At 65.4% G+C, this 23,114-nt stretch overlaps 1 protein-coding gene across 1 annotated transcript in view; it reads right to left on the bottom strand.

The window, feature by feature from the left end:
• The window catches only part of PLXNA1 (plexin A1), a 48,836-nt gene extending 27,562 nt beyond the window's left edge, over window positions 1-21,274 (bottom strand). The window contains exons 1-5 of the mRNA XM_035703374.2: window positions 21,040-21,274; window positions 14,543-15,833; window positions 12,550-12,732; window positions 1,364-1,504; window positions 300-400 (exon numbers count right to left, since the gene is read on the bottom strand). Coding sequence (XP_035559267.1) covers window positions 300-400; window positions 1,364-1,504; window positions 12,550-12,732; window positions 14,543-15,760 — 1,643 coding nt within the window. The 5' untranslated portion in view covers window positions 15,761-15,833; window positions 21,040-21,274. The remainder of the gene's footprint in view (window positions 1-299; window positions 401-1,363; window positions 1,505-12,549; window positions 12,733-14,542; window positions 15,834-21,039) is intronic.
• Between the last annotated feature and the right edge of the window lie 1,840 nt (window positions 21,275-23,114).

Here is a 23,114-nt window from a genome sequence, read left to right as displayed (position 1 = left end):
CCCCAAGCCCACCAGCTCCTGCTCAGCAGGCTTGTCGTCATGCGCTTGGGGGAAGCCCACCAGCTTTACCCTGTACCCATCCTTACTGGGGCAAAGGGGGGCTTGCCATCACTTAGCCAGTCACGGGAAACTCCCAAATACAGGGCACCTTACACAGGTGAGACCCAGAGACGCTTTCAAACGGGAGCCGTGACTGCCCAAGATGTACGATGCAGTCACCTGGGTTCCCCCAGGTCAGAGGCTGCCAGGCAGCGGTGTCAGGGCCCTCCGGCCCACCCCAACACCCCGTCCAGACTCACATGCTGTGCAGGACACACCAGCCACAATGGGGGTCCCGTGACCCCAGGCACAGCTCGCATGACGTATATTGCACGCAGCTCTCCACAGGCACACGAGTCACCTAGCAGGATGGGGACCTTTGCATCAGGCCCCTGCAAGGCCCACCCCAGAGACCCCTCCAGCCTCACCTCCTTACCACCACGGTGTGTCCCCTGAACCCAGCCCTGTTCCCATACATGAAGGGAGCCTCCATCTCAGGCCTTTCTCCAGCATGGCCTGTTCAGAGGCTGGTCCTGTGACCCTGACTTGGCTAAGTAAGGCCAAACAGGCCAGGCCTCTCTCCTGGGAGGCAGTGGCCAGGAAGCCGGCAAGTCGGTGCAGGTGAGCTACCCAGAGGAGAACTCACAGCTCCAGCCACAGTCACTGTCCCATCTGTCTGGACTCAGAGTTCCCCAAGGGAGCATGGGCTTATCAATCCCAACCCTGAGCACAGACTCAGGCTGGGCTCTGCTCCCCCTGACCTTGCCTGCTTGGCCCTGAGGTCCTCAGTGAGCTAGAATACCCTGATGGCTGAGAGAGAGGCAGAGGAGAAGTGAGGACTGGCCAGGAATGGGGGCCTGGCCTTACCAAACCCATGCTGACCTGCCCCCCCGCGCCTACCCCTTGGCTATCACGGGGTCGCCAGGCTGGGAAAGGCCAACGCTGGCTCCGAGCAGACTGGACCAGGAGAACACAAATGGATGGCCTGATGAGGGAGGGCCAGGCCAGGCAGGCACCAACCCCACGGACACGGCCGCCTGAAGCCCCCACTGGGCAGATGAGGCCAGTGCCATGCAGGGCCTCAGCCCGAGGACTCAGGGCCCCAGAGGTACAGGCTCAGCCTGCAAATGACATCAATGCTCTCATAAAATTTATTCAAGTATCTGTTCCTGTGGACATGCAATTATTCAGAGAGGGGGCGGGAATTCCAAGCCTGACGGGAAAATCTGGAGCTGGTAAGGACGCAGTGGGCAGCAACGGCCAGGCCTGACTCCCTGATGACCCCCCACAACCCGCCCCAAGTGTCCTGCAGCGGGTCACCCACCTGCTTCTCCGTCATAGCATAGAGGTACTGGCGGTCGGGGCTGAGGACCAGGTCGCGCAGGATGGGGCTGTTCTCTTGGGCCACCACACTCTCGTAAGCCAGGGCCGGCCGGCCACCAGGGTTCGCCAGGTCCACCAGGATCTGCGGCAGCGAGGGCCTAATTGCGGCTGTGCCAAGGCCTTTCTGCCCCAGCCCTGAGGGCAGGGGTTTGGACCCCTCGGCTGGTGGACCCCCAAGCCCTGCCGAGAACCAGGCTGAGGCCTCCACCCACCCCAAGGAGGATGAGTAGGAAAGAACTGTGGCCGGTAGGCAGGTCCTGATCCAGCCCCCCTTCACCAGTCGACAGAGCCACAGGGACAAGCATGAGCCACCACCCATCACCCGCTGTATAGCCAAGACCAGCACACAGGCCGCGGGAGCTGCTGGCAGGTGGCCCACCTCTTCTGGGGGCCAGGCTGGATGTCTCAGAGCAAGGGATGTTTGTGCAGGGATGGGACGGAAGGAGGAGGCGACGGGGGCCTTTGGAGAACTTGAGATGTCCAGCATGGCTGAGACGTGAAACCGGGAGACTCCAGGGCAGGGACGCACCGCGGGGGGAGGGGCCAGGCCAAGGTCCAGGAGAGGGGTCCACCCACCCCCACAAGCAGGCGGGAGGGCAGGCGTCTCAGCGGCACTGGAATATACTCCAGATCCCAAACAAAGCGGCGTTAATTAGCCAGCTCTTCTCTGCAGCCCGCGAGGCTGCAAGTATTTTTAGTTGCTTTCACCAAACAAACGTATTTAATTAACAGAGAGACCCAGGGGCTTTCCGAGATGGGACTCGCGGGGCGGCGTCTCCCAGCCCGCCAGGCCCGCAGCTCCCCGGGCACCCCTCTGGGCTGGGAGCCAGGGCCAGCCCCCACCCGCTGCGGGGGGCCCAGGCCGGCACCCTCCTCGCCGGTCTGGCTGGCGGGCGGCCAGGGTGGGGCGCTGTGTCCCTGGGCCTGCGGCGGGCGGAGCGGGGAGGGCCGCATTCCTGAGGGCCGAGGCCACCCCCCCACCGCCCCACATCCGCTCAGCTGCCTCCCGGCCCGGCCGGCGCGGCTTAAGTCAAACCAGACCCGGAAGCACAGAGCGAGCCGGGAGCAGGCAAGGCCTGGAGCTGCCGGGGTGGGGGGGCTGGGGCCCAGGCCGCCAGCGAGCAGGGATGCCAGGCCAGGGGCCACAGCGCCCCGACCTGTACCCAGCCGGCCCTGCTGGGGGGCAGCGGGGGGGGCAGCCTTCGCTCACAGGAAGCCCATAGTCGGCCCCTCCGCGGGCAGGCCTGGCCCACAGCAGCCACGGCAGAGGTCGGGGAGGCCACGGGGACAGCGCTGGACCTGCACTGCCTGGGCCCGAGCCCCAGCTCACATGACCCCAGCTCTGCAAACAAGCTGGGGTCCGGCTCCCGGCCTCAGTTTCCCTGCCCATGAAATGGTGACAACAGACACCAGTCCCCATGCCAGAGCTGTTCTGAGAGTAAGGACAGAGCCGGTGTGCCAAGATGAGGGGACCCAGGGGGGCTGGGCCCCAAGGCAATCCTCAAGCCCCAGCAGTCACCCGCCCAGGCCCGGCAAGGCCAGCCTGGACAATGGCCAGGAAGCAGGGGATAAGGTCAGGAGGGCAGGGCAGGGCCAGAGTGCAGGCCGGGGCACCAGACTGATCGCCAGACCCAGTCTCAACTCAGCTGATTCAAATCAGGACTCTGATTTCCCCCAGGGCCCTGCCTCTGGCCCCCATCCCCTGCCTGCAGGCACCTCTCCCCACCCACCACGCCCTGATGGGTTGCCCTCACAACCAGATATCCAGGTCTGCCCTAACAGCCAGGCCTGACCAGACCTCAGCCCTTTGCGTTCCAGGGTGCCCAAGATGTGTCTGCTGAACAAGGACACTTGAGGGCCCCAGGCTCTCCCTCCCCAACCACCAGGGGCCCCACAGTACTCAATCTGACCACTCACTGTGGCCAGACCTGCCTTCCCCTTCCTGCTGAGGGCCGAGGCACAGGCTGGGGTGCCCACGAGCCAGTAGGGCGCTGGGAAACACTACAGGGAAGGGCACATCCAGGGGGCAGACCAGTTCTGTGGCACGGGAGGGGGCAGGCAGAGAGCAGCCTTCTCCCAGGGTCTTGGGGAAAGCAAGAGAGGAGGCAGGCCAGACGCAGACTCTGGAATACCCTGCCCCTGGGCCAGCAGCATGCCGACTCCAACAGGTGGCCCCCAACAGCTGTGGTGGGGAGCACGCACGTCCAGCTGTCCATCCACCATGCATCCATCTGTCCACCACCTGCCCACCACTGGGCAGCCCCAACCCTTAGCACACACAGGCAGGCCCCAAGGAGACAGGACATTTCTGGAGGACATGGGGTAAGCGTGGCGGGGGGGGGGGGGGGTGACAATGCCGGCAGGCCAGTAGGTGCACATGATGTGGGGGACAGGCCCCATGCTGGGCAGCCAGTAGCCACAGTCCAGACCCAGCAGGGCCCCTATGTGCTCACATGTGCCAGTCGGAAGGGGTGGAAATTGTTTCACCCACAAATGACTAGTGCTAGGTCCCAGCTGGTTCAGGCCGCAGGGCCCATGCAGCACAGAGAGGGAAACTGAGCCTTGCAGGGGCCTGCCAGAGGAACCCCAGGCCCCGGGGGGTGGCAGTCGCCACCTGCACCTGGGGACAGAGAGTCGGCTCCAAAAGAGGGAGGGATGCAGCAGGCCGCCAGGAAGGCATTCCAGGGAGAAGGGGCGTGCAGGGCAGGCATGGGGCCAGGCTGCTGGCAGGCCGGCAGGACACATACTGCTGGCAGCGCACGTGCCGACGCCACTCCCCCAGGCACAGCTGTCCAGTCAAGGGCCACCCACCTGGGGATGGCCCACCCTGGGGCAGCTGGGCCTGGAGAGCACACGGATACTCCTGGCATCCCCTGGTATCTACCCTCCCGCCTCCAGCTGTCACCTGTGCTCTGCAAACCTTGCCCCGAAAACCACTAAAACCTTCCACAACTAGCCATGACCACCTTCCCTCCCCCCATGCCACCACAGAAAAGCCTTAGGACCCAGACCCAGCTCTGCCTCTCTGCTGTGGTGCCTTCCTGACACCTGCTGAGAAAGCACTGCTCCTCCCCCTGCTCAGATGGCCACAGTGGAGGTGTCCAGCCTCCTGGGACACACTGCCTGGACTACACCAGACCCAGGCCCCCATTCGCCCCTGGCTCTGACCCAAAGAGAAAGAGCCACACCCACCCTGCCCCAGCCCTCTGGCTCCATCCACTTCTCCAACCCCGGGGTCCTTCCCCTTGTCCCTCTGTAAGGGAGGGAGTCCCCTGCATTCTGAGCTGCGGCACAAGGGCTGTCAGTGCCCCCAGCAAACTCCTGGTGCCAGGGTCTGGGATAGCAGCAGGCAAATGCTGTAGACCACACACCTACCCCCACCATGAGGCATTACCTATCCCTCCCACGGACAGGCCAGGGAGCAGGTTCATCCCTTCACCCCAGCCAGCAGGTCCCGGGGGCCCAGGACACACCAGGTGACGGGGGTGGGGGGGTGGATCCTGCAAAGAGAGCCTGGTGCAGGGCCAAGGGGAGGAGGCCAGCAGCAGGTGGGCAGCCCCTGGCCCCAGAGGCCCCAGCCTCAGGCTGGCCCAGCCAGCTGCCCCCGCACCCATCACCGCGTGGCTCTCGCCAACTGCTGCGGCCCGACCAGGTCAGCTGTCCATCCAGCCCAGAGCCAACAAAGAGCCCATTCTCTGGGCTGAGGGCGGGCAGGGGCACCGGGAGGATGTCTGGGCCATGCAGGCTGCTTGCCAAGGCCGGCACGCGCCCTAGCCACCCAGAGGCAAGGGGCTGCCCAGCTTGGTTCCAACCAGAGTGGGGAGAGTCCCCTCCTCTGTCCACCTCAAGGTAACAGCCCTCGCGTCCCCGTGTCCCTAACTGTGGAGTGGGGGTTCACTGACTGAACCAGATGACAATAGGACAGGATCCTGAGCGATGCAATGGGTATGAGATGGGGTGGGGAGAACAGCAGCCAGTGATCTGGCTATGGGGCTGGGATCCCATGGGCGTCCTCCTCCTCCAGTACAGCTGCCAACCTCTCCCCAGCCCCCCTAGGCAGCAAAGTGGTCCTGGGAGGGGCTGCACGAGGGGGCAGGAGCGCAGCCTCTCCCCTCCTTCCTGGCCAGGGGCCTGTGGCTGAGGCCCTGGCCAACCCAGCTCCTTGGCCCGTCCTCACTCCCTCATAGGCTGCCACAGGATGCCCCCTGCTCTGGCTGGGAGCAAGTTCCAGACCCCTTCCTGGGACCACTCTCAGAAAGGCCAGAAGGAACCCGATACTGGAAAAGCAATTAACTATTTCCTCTTGGCAGTAGTTGAGTAATTAAAACATGATTTGCAGGAGGCCCAATGGCTGTAATGGGGCCAAACACACCTGGGAAGATTGGGGGAGGGTCCTAGGAATCTTGTCTCTTCCAACCCCAGCCTCAGCACAGAGAAAAGCAGACACCAACAACCGACGAACACTGTGGTCCTTCTTGACCTTTGGTCTGTCTCCTCCTCTGCCAATAGAAATCCATCTCACAGGCTGTGTGAGAGTTCAGAAGCTCATGGTTCCAACAGTAGGGGAGGGAGGAGCTGCTTGGAGGCTGTGTGGAAACCAGGGCCCCAAAGCCAGACGCCATCACCACCACCACGGGGCAGAGGTACCCAGCTGCATCCCACTGCCACGAAGATCACACAAAATGGAGCCACGAGGCCACACAGATCACACAGCTTCCGCCTCACATCTCTAGCTGGGACTCTCCCAGAATGCCCACTACAGCCTGAGATTTCACGAGCCCCGAGCCCGACAGGGATGCGGACACAGGCAGTGGTGACCATCCAGCTGGTGCCGTCTCAAACCCGAGAACAATCCACTGCCCACCTTTCCATGCATGGTCCGTGTCACTCAGGCTAATCCCACCCACTGGGTCCCCAACATGTGCAGGTGCATGTTAGCCCCTTCTACTTTCCTGAAGCCACCACAGCCCTCTGGCTCCCTGCCACTACCCAGGCCAGACCTCTGAAGCTCCTCCCAGAGTCCTGCAGGACATCTCCTGGCCCCACGACGCTGACCACCACAGGGTCACCTACCACGTGCTCGTCCACTGCAGGTAAGGGGCGCTCAACGCAGTACGTGATGCTCCTCCCAACTCATATTCCCTCAGTTCCCAACAAGCACCAGAGCACCTCTGAGCTTTGGCCCTGTTGTTCCTTCCTTCCAGAACATCCTTCCTGGCAGACTCCTCAGCTGGGCTGTTCTAGTCTTTGTACGTATCTTGCTGTGATGCCAGGAGTTCTGACCTCCTGGCCCCTGAGGGGAAGGGGGGGGTCCTGGAGGTCAGGGTCCTGTCTGCCCACAAGGAGGGGAGCTATGCAGTGCAGACAGTAATCCTGGGCAGAGGTGGCCACTGGCTGCCTGTACCTGAGAGTGTCACTCTTGTTCAAATGGCTTAGGTGCCCCCGCTCAGGCTAAGGCCTGATGAGCCAGCCTCTGCAGGGAGGCAGGCCTATGGCACTGGGCTGGAGGAGGACCCTCCATGCAGGCCTCAGGGCAACTGCTGCCGCCATCAGGTGGAAAAAACCAATTCTCCTGAGGCACTGGATCCGGGACAAAGGCCTAGGATGTAATGAACAGACCCATGAGGGAATGAGACATCCCTGTGCCCCTCTGGAGATGCCCACCATGGCCAGCCTGGTTCTCTCTACCCAGGAGAACCAGAAAAAAGCATAGCATGTTTTCTGGAGGACATACACACCCATAGGGCACCATGCAATACTACCCGAAGGTTCCAGGGACCATGCCCTCCGCAGGCCAGGGGCAGTGTACCCCTGGAGCCCCCCAGGCCCGGCAGCTAAGACACACAGGAAGTAGGCAGCTGGAACCCCTCCACTCTCCACTAACCACTCTCTGGGGGACGGAACCCCACCAGACCCAGTAACCTGCCACGAGCACGGCCATCTGCGATCAACCACTCTGTCACGGATACCACACTTGATCCTGGAAGTGGCGACACAAGCAGCCCTAGAGAGTCAGGCCAGAAGATGAGGGAGGCCCAGCAGCCCCGCTCCAGGTAGAAACCCAGCAGAGACAGCCCTGTGTACACGGCAGCAGCCCCGCCACAGACCCCGGGCACGATGTCGTGACACAGAACCAACCAGCTGCCCCCAACAGCAAGCATGAGCCTCACAAATAGCCACAAAAAAGGAAGACAGACAATGACATGCTGTATGACCCACGAAAAGCCCCCAAGCCAACAAAACAGCCCTAGGGGTGGAGATCACCCAGTGATCCTCACAGAAAGGGAGACCTTTCCAAGGAACAGGGCACCGAGGCACTTGGTGTGACATGCCCCGGCTGCACAATCACAGCTGTATACTTCCTGTGGGTACGCCACATTCCAGAGTGAACACCAGTCATATGCTAGCCACACGCAGGACGCTGGGGACCTCTCCTCCCCTGCCCCCTGTCCCAGCCCTCACCGTGCTACAGGGACCTGCTGCATGTGCCCAGGCTGGGGGTCAGCAGGACAACAACACCTGCAGGCACCCACTCCCCAGTGGTGCAGCTGCCCCCTGGAGCCTCTGTGGCGAGTCACTAGGAGTCAAGGGCATCCCTCCCTGTCAACACACACAAGATGCAAATTCACAGGGCCCCAAGCAGGAGATCGGGAAGTGCCAGCACTCCGTGTGGCTGTGGGGTTAGGGTCTAGGGGCCTGGTCCTGCCCGTCATCCCTCTTGGAGCCAACAGCCTGCCCCCCCCCCCCCCCCCGCCGCCCCACTGTGCTCCTCAGTCCACCTCCTGAACAGACCTGGGCTCGGGGAGCAGGGACCCCTGCTGGATGCACATGGCAGGCTCTCACCCAGGATGGAGAGACCCTCCCTGCTACAGGGACCCTGAGAAGAGGCTGCCAGCTGCCCTAAACAGGTCTTGGAAACACTACGGGACTTTCAGGAATCTCTGAATTTTAGTATCCCGTGAGGACTGGAGGTGCTGGGGGGAATGGGAAAAGCGTCCAAAGGGAAGTTTCTAGAGCTGTGAGGGCCACTGGCAGCGCAGGCCCAGAGCAGCACATAGCTGGTGCTCAGCAGCCACCAACACAGCTGTGATGCCAGAGAGCCAGGTAAGAGCAGGTAGGTCCAGGGGCCCAGACACAGCCAAGGCCTGCAGGCACAGGGATAGGGGCCTACCCAGCCCCACCGCCAGGCCACAGCGCACTGCAGCCACAGCCCTGTTTCTCCTCCATACAAAGATCACCACACAGGAAGGAATGTCACCCTCCCTTGGGCCTCCCCAAGAGGCACAGCCCACCCAACGTCAAGGGATGAAAACCGAGGGCTCCAGGAAGGACCTTCGCCACAACAGGCCTCCCTGCCAGCCAGACTCCCAAAAAGCCCATCCCAGTCCGAGCCCCACTGGGTGGCTGTCCCCTGGGTCCTACCCCAAGGCCCAGAATCCTGTGAGCCAGTGATGCCACAGCCCAGATCCTCATGGTCATAAACTGGTAGCCCAAGCAACCTCGGTTGGCCCGTACTACTTTCTAAAAACATGTCATTAGCTGCCAAGCTTAACAATAAGAGATTTCACATAAAATATGGATTTCCAGATTCTCTTGAAAAACCAGATGCTCAGGCAGACGGGGCCCACTCTCCCCCTGGCATGGCCACCAGAGAGACAAGGCTGTGTTCCTAGCCCTGAGCCCGGGAGCAGGGACAGTAACAGGGCTGGCCTAGGGGTGTCCCTCACCTGGCCCAGAGAGCAGAGACTGTCCCCACCACTGCTTTGCAGAAAAGAAGAGTCTTCTTAGGCCTGTGGGCTGGGGCAGGGCAGGGAGGACACCCCCTGGCAGGAATCCAGAGTAGGTCCTCTCTACACCCACACAGGCTGACTCAAAGGAACTGCAACCAGGGGTCACCCAGGGGAACTCCTGCCAGGGTCTGGGGGTCCCTGGTGGCCACTTGGGGAGGAAGGAGGTGGTGGTACATGCAGGACTAGACTCTGGGGGGGTCAGCCAGGAGGACGGGCTCCTCTGCCCGCGGGGAGGGAGGGAGGCAGGTGGTGGGCAGGGCCTCTAGAGAAGGCCAGGGGAGCTGGGGAGCACCCCAGCCAGCCCTGAACAGCTGAACTTGGCAGGTCTTAAATTAATCGGCTACAATTTTGCACAACAATGTTCTCCTTCGGGGAACTGAAGGGGGGGGGGGTTGCTGGCAGAGGGCCAACCAGGTCCCCGAAGAGCTCAAGACCAATCAGGCCTGGGGAAGGCGGGGGCATGGGTCAGCCCAGGCAGGGGTCCCCAGGGCCCAGGAAGCAAGCACTGGGCTGGGCTGGGCCCGAGCCACTCTGGCCCTCAGCCTGGGTCAGGATGACATGGTGGGGAGGGGAGGACAAAGCAGGAGAGGGCACTGCCAGGGGCTGGGCCCCCTGTGCCGGCAGGGAGCAGGTGGCTTCACATGGGTCAAGGCTGGAGGCCTAGCGTGGGTGTCTGGGGGAGGTTCGGAGTGGGACCCTCCCCCAGCCCCTCCTCTGCTTCGGTCCTCCAACTGCAAACATGCCCCAGGGTGTGACACGAGGTTCAAGGGTGTTCCCGGAAATGGGCAGGCAGAGAAAGGTGGCCACTGGCTGATATGCTGGGCAGGGGAAGACAGGCCCCTGAAGGCTGGCAGCTCAGGGCAGGAGCAGGAGCGAGGAGCTCCTAGAGGAGGGGCTGCCCTGGGTTTGGGCTTCCTCAGAAAAACAGGAAGGACCCACAGGACAAGGAGGAGACTCCAGTCAGGAGTGAGGACCCTGGAGCCAGTAAGCCTGGGCACATGCTGGAGCCACCGTATGCCTCAGTTTCCCCTTCTGTCAAACAGACGACAGAGTGGCTGTAAAGACTGTGAGAGGCACCGCGACACCTGAAAGTTAACTGCTCTGCTGAACCAAGTGCACGTGAGGCTCTGGACCTGCTGGCGCAGCCTCTCGTCCTTCACGCTATGCTTGGGGAATGGGCTCAGAGGGGCCCAAGAGCCAGCTCCAGGATCACAGAGCTGGTGAGGGGAAGCTGAGACCACACCTGAACTCACTCATCTGTATGGGACCAGGGTGTGGATGTTCAGCCACGTGACAGCTTCCTGAACCTCCCCCGCTCTACTTGGGCAGGTGTGTGCAGAGACCAGTCCAGGGGACGAGGCCGAGGCACGCCTCTGTGGGAGAGCCTCAAAACTCACAGGGATCTAATTCCCCAACGAGTGGACTCTCCCACCACCAGACCAGCAGCAGCTCCTGGGCACGGCTGACCCCCCTACACCCTACCAAGGTACAGTCCGCTCACTTGCAGAACAGAGCCCAGCCCAGACAGGTCCAGGGGTGGAAGGAGCCAGCACCCAGGATGAGGTTCCGGGAGGTAGGTGCAGGGGTGGGTGGGGGAGGGACAAGCAGAGGTTTTCTGACGGATGGGCCTCAGCCCGGCTCCCCCTCCACACAATGGGACTAGGGCAGAGAGGAAGGAGAGCAGGAGCAGCTAGACTCAGAGCTCCCACCCAGAGAGTGGCCCTGGGGCAGGGGAGTGAGAGTAGAGCTGGGTGAGGGAGGGGGCTGGACTAACCCGTTCTCCCAACCTCTCTGGGTGGCTTGTGGGCACAGACAGCACCTGAGCGACCGCCTGCCATCCACCAGCCGTCAAATGGGCCACTCCCAGCCCCAGGAGCCCAGCCTCCTCCTGGGTGACAGGTTCTAGGGTGCCCCACAGGAGTGCCTCCAAGTGGGCTTCACTCCACAGCCCTGCCCCCGGGCAGACTCTCCCTGCAGCAGCATGGGCCCCTGCCAGGCCCATGCCACCTGATACCACCCCCACCCAGCGGGGGCCCCCTAGCTCCAAGTAACCAACCAGGGGTGGAGAGAGGGGGTGCATGCCCCACCCCCACCCCCGGGAAGGGATCGAGCAGACACCCACGCTGCCGAGAATACCCCTGGCACTACGGTAAGGAAAGGTGGGCCACAGCAGAGGCCCAACTCTGAGGGCACAGGAGCTTGCCCGAGGCCAGCGGGGTCTGAGCTGACCTGCCACCCAGCCACACTGGCCAGCAGGGTGCCTGAGTTGGACAGAACCCCATAGCACCTTGGGGCGCCTCCTGTGATGGCCTACGGTCAGCATCTGGGCACCACTGCCCCAGGACACCCCAGCCTACAACCCACACATCTGGATTCATGTCACAGATGGGAACGCTGAGGTAGGGGGGTCCCTTCCCAGAGGTCACAGAGCCAGTGAACAGTGGGGCACGACCGCCAACCACCAGGGTACCCACCGCAGCAGACACAGGAAGACCCCGTCCTGCACAAGCCAGCACAGAAGCTGAGCACAGGCAAGGCCCTTGCTGGCCCCAGGCCCGCCCCCACCCACGGGTACATGCTGGGCGGGGAGCTGTGTCAGCACCGGGCCTGGGGACAGCTGTTATTTCATCTGCCAGGCCCCACCCCTGGCCCGCTCTGGGGCTCCCCAGCACCCCCACCCCATGGTCACCCCAGGAACTTCCTCCCCCACAGCCCAGCCCTGCCCTGGGCCCACCCACCCATCAAGTGGGGCTGGACCCACAGGCAGCCACCCTCAGAGCCCCCTCCAGGAAGCGCCCACCCCCCAACCCCATGGCTGCTCCCTGGCAGCCAGGCTTGCTGGGCAGGGAGGGAAGGCAGGCACCACACAGCCCCGCACCCCACAGCCCCCCACCTCTCACCCCAAGGAACCCTCATCTCTCCCCTGCACCTGCCAGTGGCAAGCGTGGGTGGGGGACGCTCCCCTTGCCCTGCCCTTGGCCTCGCCGTCTGTGCAGGGCGGGGGCCTCTCTCCAGGGCGGAGTGCTGCCTCAGCAGACACTGGATCCCCCAGAGGGGATGGGGGCTGCACAGGCCTGCCCTGCCCCCCCCACCCGCAGCCTTCCTAGGAGGTCACTGTGTGCCCTCACAGAGCAGGGTCTGCCTCTCTGGGCCCCCGGGCGCCCAGGCCCCTACATTCCTGACACCCCGCCAGGGTCTTTACACCCACTGAACACCGAAGCGGCCCCAGAGAGGCCCCCACCCCCCAGGACCGCCAGGCCCAGCGCTGGATCTGGGCCACACGGTTCACAGCCCCTGGGCTGTGCCCGCCACCCCCCAGCATAGCCCCAGGCCTGACCTTGCGGATGCGGCCGCTGCGCGTGCCGGCAAACACCACAGTGCGGCCCCGGTAGTCGTAGGCGGCCACAGCGGTCAGGCCATCATCCTTGTCCACGAAGAGGGGAGTGCCCTCGATCGTGACCGTGCCCCCCAGGGGCTGGTTGAAGTCCTGGCCACAGAAATCGTCATCGATCTGCAGGGGCTGTGAGAAGGAAAAGGGTGAGACCCTGGCCCGAGGGCAGGAGGCTTTGTGGCCCGGACCAGCCAGCAGCCTCAGCTAACTGGGAGGCAGTGGGGGGGCATGGAGGGGCAGGGGCTCCCGGAGGGTCCTCAGAGGGGCCAGGCTCAGGTGTGGCCCGCAAAGATGGGGGAGGAGATCCCTGGACAGAAAAGCCAAGAGCCAAGGATTGCAGGGCTCCTGGGGCCTGGTGCACATGCCTGGATGGGGGAGTGTCTCCCAGGCACCCACCAAGCACCAGCCCCCCACCCAAACTATGGTGGGAGGGGGAGACAGGAAAGGAAGCAGCCCAGGGGGAGAACAGGGAAGGAGAGCAGCCAGCTTGGGGACCAGGCCCATGGCACCGGAGACGGCTGCTTGAGAAGGTGGCCACGAGAGAGCTGGGGGTACGGGCAGGACTTATTCAATAGAGGAAACAGGGCTCACACCTAAGAGGCAAAGACAGAGGCTGCTGGCTAGGAAGCAATACCGAAGGAACATGAAGCGATCAATATGTGAGGTTCCAGAGGTGGGGAGGGCCTGAGGGAGGGCAGGCTCCAGGGAACAAGGGGGCAGCTGGCGCCCCTAAAGCACACTCAGTCTCTGGGGTTTGCAGACGGGGCAAGGGAGGCTGAACTGGAGCTGGCTGAGGGCCCCGAGTGGCCCTGGACTGGCACCCAGCCGGGGGGAGGGGGACGAACCTAGCCATGGGCACAGAGCACGCATGGCATATGGTGTGACCTCCAGGCCTCAGTTTCTCCAGCTGTACACAGAGATCGTACACCTTCCCTGACAGGGGGCGACGGACAATGCACGGGCCTAGCCCATTGGGGCCACACCACAGAGAACAGCCCCACCCAGCGGTGGTCATGACAGGGAACCCTTGCCCCGCCCCCACGCCCTGAAAACCAACCAGTGTCATTCTCAATATAGAGATGGGACAACTGAAGCCAGACGGGCCACACTTTCTGGGGGCCACCCAGTGGGTCCTAGGCAGCAAAAGCAGAGGGGCTGAAGCCTGGCTCACACCTGGGGAATTCACCTCAAAGTGCCCCCAGTCCCTTACTGTCTATGTCTGTGGTCTTCCTCGGAATAACAACAGACCCTACTGCCTGAGGCCAGGCATAAAATGTTCTCCAAAAAGCAACTGGCCCTGGGCTGGCCCCTTTGGGGCCTAGAGATGAGAGTTGTGGCTGCTGGCCAGCAAGCACCCAGCAGCCACGCCCTCAGGCTGTCCCAGTGTCAGGGCTGGTGCCATTGGTGCCATGACCTGGTACCAGGTGAGATCAGAGGCCTGGAGAGCACTTGCTCTCCAGGTGCCCAGGGCCAGGCGCCCAGGGCAAGGGTGAGCAGGGCTTCTCCACAGTGGACTGAGTGAGGAAACGGGCCTGGGACCCACCCTATCTCAGTGTGGCCCCAGGTCTGCCTCCTACTGGCTTTGTGACCCTGGGCAAGTCACCTCACCTTACTGAGCATGGAGTGACCTCGCTATAAGACAGAGACAAGCCAGGGCGGTGAGCACCTGGTGGAGGGCCAGGCTTGTGGGCAATCCTCTGCCCGCAGGGGCTCATGGACAGCTGGGCCCATCGCCCTGCCTTCAAAGACGCGGGATGGCTGCAGGCATGGGAACGGGCTCCCAAGCCGACCCCCCAGGAGCAGCCCTGACACTCCAGGAGGTGCAGCCAAGGGCGGCCCCAGGCAAGGGTGAGCACCACAGGGTGTCACTGCTGCAGACTGGAAGAGTGGAGATGGGGGATGGGGGGGCAGAGCGGCTCCCCCCGTGGCGCCTACTCACCGAGTTGATGCAGCCCAGCTCCTTGTTGAGCAGCCAGGGCAGCGAGAGCTTGCCCTCACCGCGGTAGCAGGACTGGATGCGCTCCTTGATCTTCTCCTTGATGGCCCTGAGCGTGAAGAGGCACAGCACGGACTCCTTGGGCGGCTTCACGCGGTTCTTCTGGCCCTGCGCGAACACGGTGAACAGCACGTCCTCGTCCTCGGCCAGGCCCAGCTGGCGGGCCAGGGCACGGCCGGGCCGGCTCAGGTAGGCATCCTGCACCAGGCGGTACTCCACACCTGCCTGCTCACAGCCGATGGGGAACTCAACGTACGAGTAGAACTTGGGGTCGTCCACACACAGCCGCACGATCTTGGAGGTGAAGAAGTGCTCCCCGGCGGCATCGGGCGAGGTGAGCTGCGTGTCCAGCTGCAGGGTGAGGTAGTAGACAAACTGCTCGCTGCGGAAACTGTACACGTAGTAGATGTCGAAGGCTGGGAACTTGGACAGCGTGTCCGAGGGGATCTTGAGCTGCGACGACACGAACTCGTCTTGGTACACGAAGCCAAACATGTCGGCGTCCTCCTCGTTGGCCATGAGTCGGCGGCTGGACAGCGTGGGAAAGTACTCGGACTTGCCATCGATGGGCGTGCCCACAAAGAGCTTGGCCTGGCCCTGGCCCAGCGGCCCCGCAATCAGCACGCCGGCCATGCTGCCTGCCTCGCGCACGCTGGACAGGTAGTGCTCCTTGCGGTGGTGCGGCTCGCCCAGCTTGAACAGGTCGTCCAGCCGCAGGAACTGGCAGATGCCCTGTGAGGCGCTGCCGCAGGCCAGCAGGCGGTTGGCGGCATAGTCCAGGAGCAGCAGCTTGTTGACGTTGTCGGTGCTGCCCAGACCGTGCGGGCACGACTGCACGCTGGGGGGCGGGTAGCACTTCTCGTTGTCCTCCACGGGCCCCGTCACGTGTGCCCGCAGCAGCGTGAGGTTCCCCGACAGCTTGTAGATGCGGTTCACCGCGCCCACGTACACCTCGCCGGTCTGCTCGTGGACCACCAGGTGGGTCAGGCCCCAGTCACTGGCCAAGAAGGTGCGGAAGGTGGGCTGCTGCCCCCCGTCTGCCCGGGGCGCCCCCGCTGCCCCCTGCGCGCCCCTGAGCAGCAGCAGCAGCAGTAGCGGCAGCAGCAGCAGCGGAGGCGGCGGCGGCAGGAGCACCCGCAGGCTCAGACGTGGCAGTGGCATGACGGGCTGGGGCCTCGGGCCGAGGCGCTCAGGTCCTATAGAGGTGCGCGTCACGGGGCCGGGAGCTGCAGCCCTGGGAAGGAGAACGGGCCCACATGTGGGGACTGCCCTGCGCTCGGAAGACGCACCCACGAGACATGGACCACCTCACGAGCTCTCCGTGGTGCCCGGCCCATGCTGGGACCCCATGCTCCACCTCCAGGGACACGACTTAATCTGTCAGGAGAAGCCCCGAGGTTCTGAGAGGACCCCCTCCCCAAACTGAGGACCTGCAGGCAGGGAGAGGTACCCCAGGGGTCACCAGGACCAAGCCCGTGAGCACCACGAGTAGCACGGGACAGCCTCTGGTGTCCAGACAGCTCACGCTGACCATCACCAGGCACAGGACAGAAATGGACTCAGGAGCAGGGAGGCAGGTGATGGAGGTCCAGGCTGTAGACTGGGAGCCCAGCTGACACCCCAACCTGGAGGCCATAACCTCCCGACCTCAGAGGCTCCCGTGCCCCAGGACAAACCCCCGCTTAGCTCCAAGCTCCTAGGGTGAGTTAGCACTCTCTCCTCGGCCCATGTGGGGACACATGCCTCCCTGAAGGGACCCTACTCATAGCCCCCCCCCCCGCCCCCCCCCCCCCGCAGACCCATCACCACACAGGAAGCAATTCTCAGAGAGGGCAGGAGGCAGTCTGGGTCACCTTGGCCCTGGAGCCACTTGCTGGTTGACCCTGGCCCAGCCCCTTTCTGGACCTTGAGCCCTGCACTCCAAAGAAAGATCCAGAAGCCAAACCGTGTACACCCTCCCATCCACTGCCCCACCCCCCAGCCAATCACTACCCAGCCCCAGGCCATCCATCAGCACAGCACTGCCCCCTCCCAGGCTCTGGCTCCCAGCCTCTCAGCTCCCTTTTTCCACCCTCAACCCCACTGGAGGAAACAGGAAGCCCTCCCAAGAGGAAGGGGGATGGCTCCCTGAACCCCACCCCTCACCAGTGGTCCTCTCTCCCCGCTCTGAAAAGGCCAGAGACTGTCTTCTACCTGCCAGTGGCTCCTCTCCTGCCCTTGGCTCAGGTTCCTTTCCTGGCATCTTTCACCTTCACGCAGGGCTCCAGGGTTCCCCTTGCACTCCCTGGGCCACACTATCTACCAAGGTGCACGAGCTTCACCCACTAAGTCCGCCCCAAGCTGCCTACCCCTCTCCCACCTGGACAACCACAGCACTTGGCCTCACCCACCATGCCCACCAACAGCCCAGGCCCCACACACTAGCCTGGGCCACTTTTCCAGACTGCACATGAGGTCACTGGCCCTCAAATCCTGCCACGGAACCCCCCCTTCTTCTGGAAAAGTCTTGTCTCCCCCCAGCACAGCGGCTGGCACTCAGATGCACAGTTACACCGAGGCTCTGTTAGCCAGGTGGCCCTGACAGGAATTACTCTTCTTTCCCAGCCTTGATTTCCACCTAGAAGATGAGGATAACAAGAGCTCCTCTCTCATGGACTAAAGGAGGAAGGTCAGGGCGTGCCTCTTGGTGTCAGGTGTAGCCCACCCTGGCGCTGCCAGATGCTGGGGCCTCACCCCACCCCTGGCTGGAGACCAACCACAGCGACATGGATGCTGATGCCGGGAGGTGCCAGCCAGGGCTGCACATGCTCTTTGCTCCCAGACGCCGTCCCTCACATGGACTGGCAGGTCCATTCTGCAGGTGGGGAAGCAGAGGCCCAGAAAATAGGTGCAATCTGCCAATCCAGGCCGGGAGCTGGCCGCAGGGCAACGGGCTACCGGAGAGGGCCCACTGGTCTCTGGGCAGCCATGTCTGCCGCTGTCGAAGGCCAGGCCTCTGGACTTGCTGTTCCCTCCACCGGGACTGCTCTTCCCTTGCCTGCCTACAACCCCTGCCCAGGTCTCAGCTGTCTGCCCTGAGCGGCTGGCTGAAGGCAGCAGGCCCTTCCTCTCAGCCAGTTACTCCGTTTCAGTTGGCGGCACAGGACTTGCTAATGGTTCTGTTACTTATTGTTCCCAAACCCAGACTCACCCCACAAGAACGGCGGTTCTGTGAAAGCAGGGCCTGGTTCTCCGCACCCCCCCAAAGCCAACTCCAGGCCCAGTACTTGTGAATGAGTGAGTAAACGAACAGGTCCAGCAGGGCCTGCTCCTTCACCTCATCCTCACTCTCCCACACTCTCTGCGGGAGTGCACACTCACACCCACCCACTCAGCGGAGGAAGCAGAGGCTCCGGAAAGCCAGGAGCTGTAGCCAGGATCCCACAGCAAAAGGACCAGGTTGTGCTGTCCGGCAGGACCCTCCCAGCTGGTTGTCGCTATGTCTCCCTGAGGATCCCCGCCCAGGCATCACCCCGCCCCCCATCCCCCCCCCACAGCCACCCATGCTGGCAGCCAGGACGGGAGTCCCCAGTCCCTCCTCCTCCCCAGCTCAGGAGCCAGAGAACAGGCTCCTGACAGTGTCAGCAGGGCCTGGGCTGAAAGCTCAGAGCATGTGAACTCCAAAGAAAACATGAATCACTCACCGTTTATCAGTTCAAAGCAGGCCTGCAATTACCAGGGGCTGGGCTCTCCCCTCCTCCGGGATAATTATACACGTCTTAATGCAATTACGGGCCCTACTTTTTATATTAGACAGGAGAGACCCAGCTGAAGAAGCTACTATCCAAACTCCAGGCTGGCCACGGGCCCACACCCTCTCCCCCCCAACAGAGGCTGCTGGGAAGAAACTGGCCGGGGCGGTGGAACTGCCAGCTAGGGAAGGGGGATTCCAAGTCCAGGGCTGGGTCCCTCACGCCCACCATCTCACAAGAGCCAGCGGACACGTTCAGGTCACCTCCCCTATCTTAGAGTTACAGAGTCCAGGGCTTACACAGACCCAAGGTCACCCAGCAGGACAGGAGAAAATCCCACGCTCCTACAGAAACATGAATGGCCAGCTGACCTTCTGGGGCTCGTGTCCCCCAGATCTCTGGTCCGCCCAGGAAAAAGGACATTCGTTCCAAGGCCGGGCCTCAGTGCTGGGGAGGACCGCACTGAACTGAGGGATGGGGGCAGAACGATGCTGGGAGGGAGCAGAACTGGCCACTGTGGTCTGGGGATGCTCCTCCAAGGGGCCTTTCCACCTGTTCCAAGAGGACCAGGCACCCTGGGAGCTGGTGCGGAGGGGCTATCTCAGGTGTCAGAGCAGCGAGAGCCCAAGGGGGCACTGGAGCCCGCTGGACCATGCAGAGGGTGCAGTGGGCTATGCAGGGGCCCGGTGTGAACCGGCTGGGTCAGGAGAAGCTGCACTGGTCCTGGGTGTGCCAACCAGGGGCTGGCCAGGCAGAGAGAGGCCAGGACGGAGGCAGATGGGGCCACTGCACAGTGGGCTCCACTCCTTAACGGGATGGGCTTGGCTGCCCAGCAGAGCGTGCAGAGAGCAACATCCCCTTCCCTCTCCAGGGCCCAGCAGCCAACACCACTCCCTACCCTGAGAAACAAAGGCCCTCAGAGCCCTCTTCACAGAAGGACAGCCCGATCTCCATGCCTTCCCACTCTGGATCATTCTGGGACTTGGGCAGGTTGGGACATGGGGGGCGGGGCGAGACAGGGCCATCCTGCCCACGGGTACCCTATTTAGCAACCAGGGCAGAGAGCTGCACCGTCACCAACCTACCCCCAAAAGGGGCCCTCGGAGGTGGTCTCAAGCCGTCCTGCTCTCCCACCAGGCAAGTCCTATGGGACTGGGATCTGGAAGCACTGGAGTCCTACTCAGGAAAAGTGCCCACCACTCAGGCCTCCCCTGGGGTGCCCTTCCCTGCTGGCCAGCTGCTCTAGACTCAGGGACCTTCCTGACGGATCAGAATGTACAGGTGATAATCTGGGGGGTGCAGAAGCCCGGCCAAGGGCTGCCTGCTTTGTCCACGGTGCTTCATTCGTCCCCCACCCCCAAGCACACACCTCAGCCGCAGAGGCTTGCCAGACCTCCACCTCCACCTCCACCTCCACCGTCCCTTCTGCCTGAAACGCCCTTCCTAGGCCTCCCTGTGCCACCCCCCCGGGCTGACCTGCAGCCTGGCTCCGAAAGGGAATCGCTGGGTTTCTCATCTGCCTCTGGCAGGAGACGGGGTGCTCCTCGAGGGCTGGGCAGAGTCGTGGCTGCCTGGCCCGGCACCCGGTGTCTCCTGCACACCCCAAACCGGCAGGGAGCGGGGAAGACCTGGGGCTCACTCCCCGAGGGCCAGAAGGGCAAAGACTGGGCCCCCCCGGACCCAGAGAACGGGGCGCAGCTGGGGAGAGGCGGAGCCGAGAGCCGCGGGGGCCCGCCGGGGAGCGGACAGAGGCCGGGTCCTCGCCCCCCGGCACACACACCCCTTTCTTTCAAGGGGCGTGGCCCCGGCACCCCAAGGATGAGCCCGGAGCGGTTTCCAGCTCCAAGCGGCCGCCGGAGCGCCGTTCGCACGCTTCCCCGGGCCGCAGCGGGCGGGGGCCTCGGCGGCAGGGCCTCCCCGGAGCCCCGCGCCCCCTCCCCGAGCCGCCCCCGTGCGCCGCGCGCCAGGCCCGGGACGGTCCCGGACGCCGCCGGCGGGCTCGGGGGGCGCGGGGCGCGGGGCGCGGGGCGGGGGGCGGGGGGCGGCCCTGGGGAGGCCCGGGGAGCGGCGGGGAGCGGCGGGGAGGGGCGGCTCGCGAGGCCCGAGGCGCCCGGCGGCCCCCGCGGCCCCCGCCCCGCCCCTCCCCTCCCAGCCCGGCGCGGGCCTGCATCCCCCGCGCCCTGAGGCCCGGCCCCGCGGCTCGCCCTGCCGCCCTGCCGCCCGCTCGGCCCGCTCCGCCCGGCCCGGCCCCGCCGGCGGCCGCACGTCGGAGGTCGGAGTCCGCCGCACCCCCCGCCCTCCCGGGCCCTCCCGCCGGGGCCGCCGCAAACTTTCTCCGCCGCCCGGAGGAGGGGGCAGCGCCGTCCCCGCCCCGCCCCGCCCCGCCCCGCCCCCGCCCGGGGCGCCGCTGCCCCGCGGAGCTCGGCCCGCCCGGGAAGGAGGCCGGCGGCGGGGCCCGGGGCCGCGGTCTGACCCCGGCCGGGCGGAGACACGGCGGGCCCCGCGCCCGCGCCCGCGCCCGCGCCCGCGCCACGGCCGCGCCCGGACACGCGGGGCCGCAGGGACACGCAGCCGCAGGGACACGCGCCCGCCCCGCGCCCCCGCCCCGCGCCCCGCGCCCCGCGCCCCCGCCCCGCCCCCGCCGAGGGCGCCCCCCGCCCCCCGCCCCCGCCGCGCCGCGCCGCCGGGCAAAGTTGCGCCCCTACTCACGGGCTGCCCCGGGGCGCGCCCCGCCGCCGGCCATCGCCGCGCCCCGTCGCCCCGCCGCCGCCGCCCGCCCCGCCGCGGGGCCGCCGAAGCCGCGCAGGCCGCCCAGGCCGAGGCCGCCGCGCCCGGGCTCCGCTGCGTGGCCGCGCCGCCACTGCCCAGCATGAATGGGGCCGCGCGGCTGCGGACCGGCCTCGCTCTCGCCGCCCGCGGAGCGCCGCGCCGCGCGCATGCGCTGCCCGGGGCCGGGGGCGGGGCCTGCGGGGCGGGGCGGGGCGGGCGCAGGGGGCGGGGCCGCCAGCGGCCTCCAGAGGGCGCTCGGCCCCGCGCCGCGCGCCGGCCCGGGCCCACCGCGCGCCTTCAAAGGGCGACGGCCGGCCCGCCTTAAGGGCTCCGCGCCGGGGCCGCGGCGGAGCGTCCGCGGGGAGCCCCGGGGTTCGGGGCCGTCCTGGGCCCGCGTCCCGGGGTAGGCCTGGCCTCTGGGTGCGCGGCCTCGGAACGGGGCCTCCGTTCCCGGACCGGTAAACTGAGGCCCGAGCAAGGCAGGTGCCTTGCCCCGGGTCAGCGTTGCCGCGGGTGAGGCGGGCCGGGCGCCCCCTGCTGGCTGGGCTCGGCCCCGCACACGCCCCCCCCGCCCGCCCCCCGTGGCAGCCGCAGCCGCAGCCGCAGCCGCAGCCGCAGCCGCAGCCGCAGCCGCAGCGGGTCCCGACCTGGGGCGTGGAGGGCGCCAGCCCCGCGGACCCCGGGACGCGGCGGGGCGTGCGGCGGGGCGGGGGTGCGCCTCCCGGACTGTGCTCGCGCGGCGCTCGGGCCCGCAGACGGCCCGGGGAGGGCGGGAGGCGCTGCGGGGCGGGCCGGGGCCGGGGCCGGGGCCGGGGCCGGGGCCGGGGCCGGGGCGGTGCAGCCGGGGCCCGGGGCAGGGCCGGCCGCCGAGGGGCCCTCACGGCGCGAGAGCCGCGCGTCACCCCCGCGGGGCGCTGCGGGGCGGAGCACGCGGCCGGCAGCTCCAGGGCCCGGGCCTCGCCTGCAGCCCTCCCCGCGCACAGCGCCCCTCCGAGGGGGCCCGCCTCTCCTCCTCCGCCCGGGGTCGGCCAGGAGTGCTGCGAGGAGCCGGGCCCGCGGCCGCTGCATCCGGCTCGGGCTCGGAGGTCGTCCCCCGCGGGCCGGCTTCAGCAGCGCGCTGGGCCCGAGGGCTGGGCTGGCGGGTCGCCCCGCGCGCACGGGAGCTCGCCGGAGCCAGCAGCGTCCCCAGCAGGGAGGGCGCGGGCCGCAGCCCCACACCGGCCTGCGGTGGCTCCGACTGGCGTGTTCTCACGGCCGCCAGCATCTCCCAAAGTGCTATTCGCTGTTTCATCCAGCAAGCACCAACGGGGCGCCGACAGCGCGGGGTTCTGCTACGTGTAACAGACAGGTAAACTGAGGCGGGAGAGGCGAAGTGACTCGCCGGGGTTCCCAGCTTGTGGGAGGCAAACCAGGCCCGGAGAGCCCTCCCCGCCGCACAGACCTGGGTGCAGGCGCGGCAGGTTAACACGCAGCAGCCCCGTCTGCTCTGAGAGCCTCACCTTCCTGCATGGAACGGATGTGGGCAGAGCTGCAGTGAGGCATGAGGATGAACACTGCACCAGGCCTGAGAAAATGTCTCTTCCTGCTTTGTGTTGTGTGCCCGCTGGCTTCAGGGCCATCCCCAGCTCTCGGGCTGCTCTGTTGCCATCCTGTCCTCCCCAGGGCCACTGCGGAAGGCACTGCTCAAGGGTCTTCTCACTCTGCTCCATAGTTCCCCAAGATCCATGGCCTCTCCTTTGGGGAGCAGCCCCCATGTCCAAATGTTTCCAGAGAAGCTCAAGAAGGCCACTGGGCTCTGGGTGGCAGCCAAGCTCATGGTTAACCCTGCACCCCCCCCCCAACACACCCCACAGTTGCCCAACCAGGAGCCCCAGCGCTCTCCCCGACACTGCATCCCCACCCCACGCCCCCTGCTTCCTGCAGCCCCGTGGATTCTCTCCAGTGTTATTCCAGATCACACCACTTCCTTCCGTCCCACTCCACCCCGTTCCTGCTCATGTCACCTTTCTGTCTAC

This window comes from Canis lupus, chromosome 20 (genome assembly GCF_003254725.2).
Source record: "Canis lupus dingo isolate Sandy chromosome 20, ASM325472v2, whole genome shotgun sequence".
NCBI lineage: Eukaryota > Metazoa > Chordata > Mammalia > Carnivora > Canidae > Canis > Canis lupus.
Note: the sequence above shows the minus strand (reverse complement) of the source record. Positions and strands in the feature narration are given on the sequence as shown.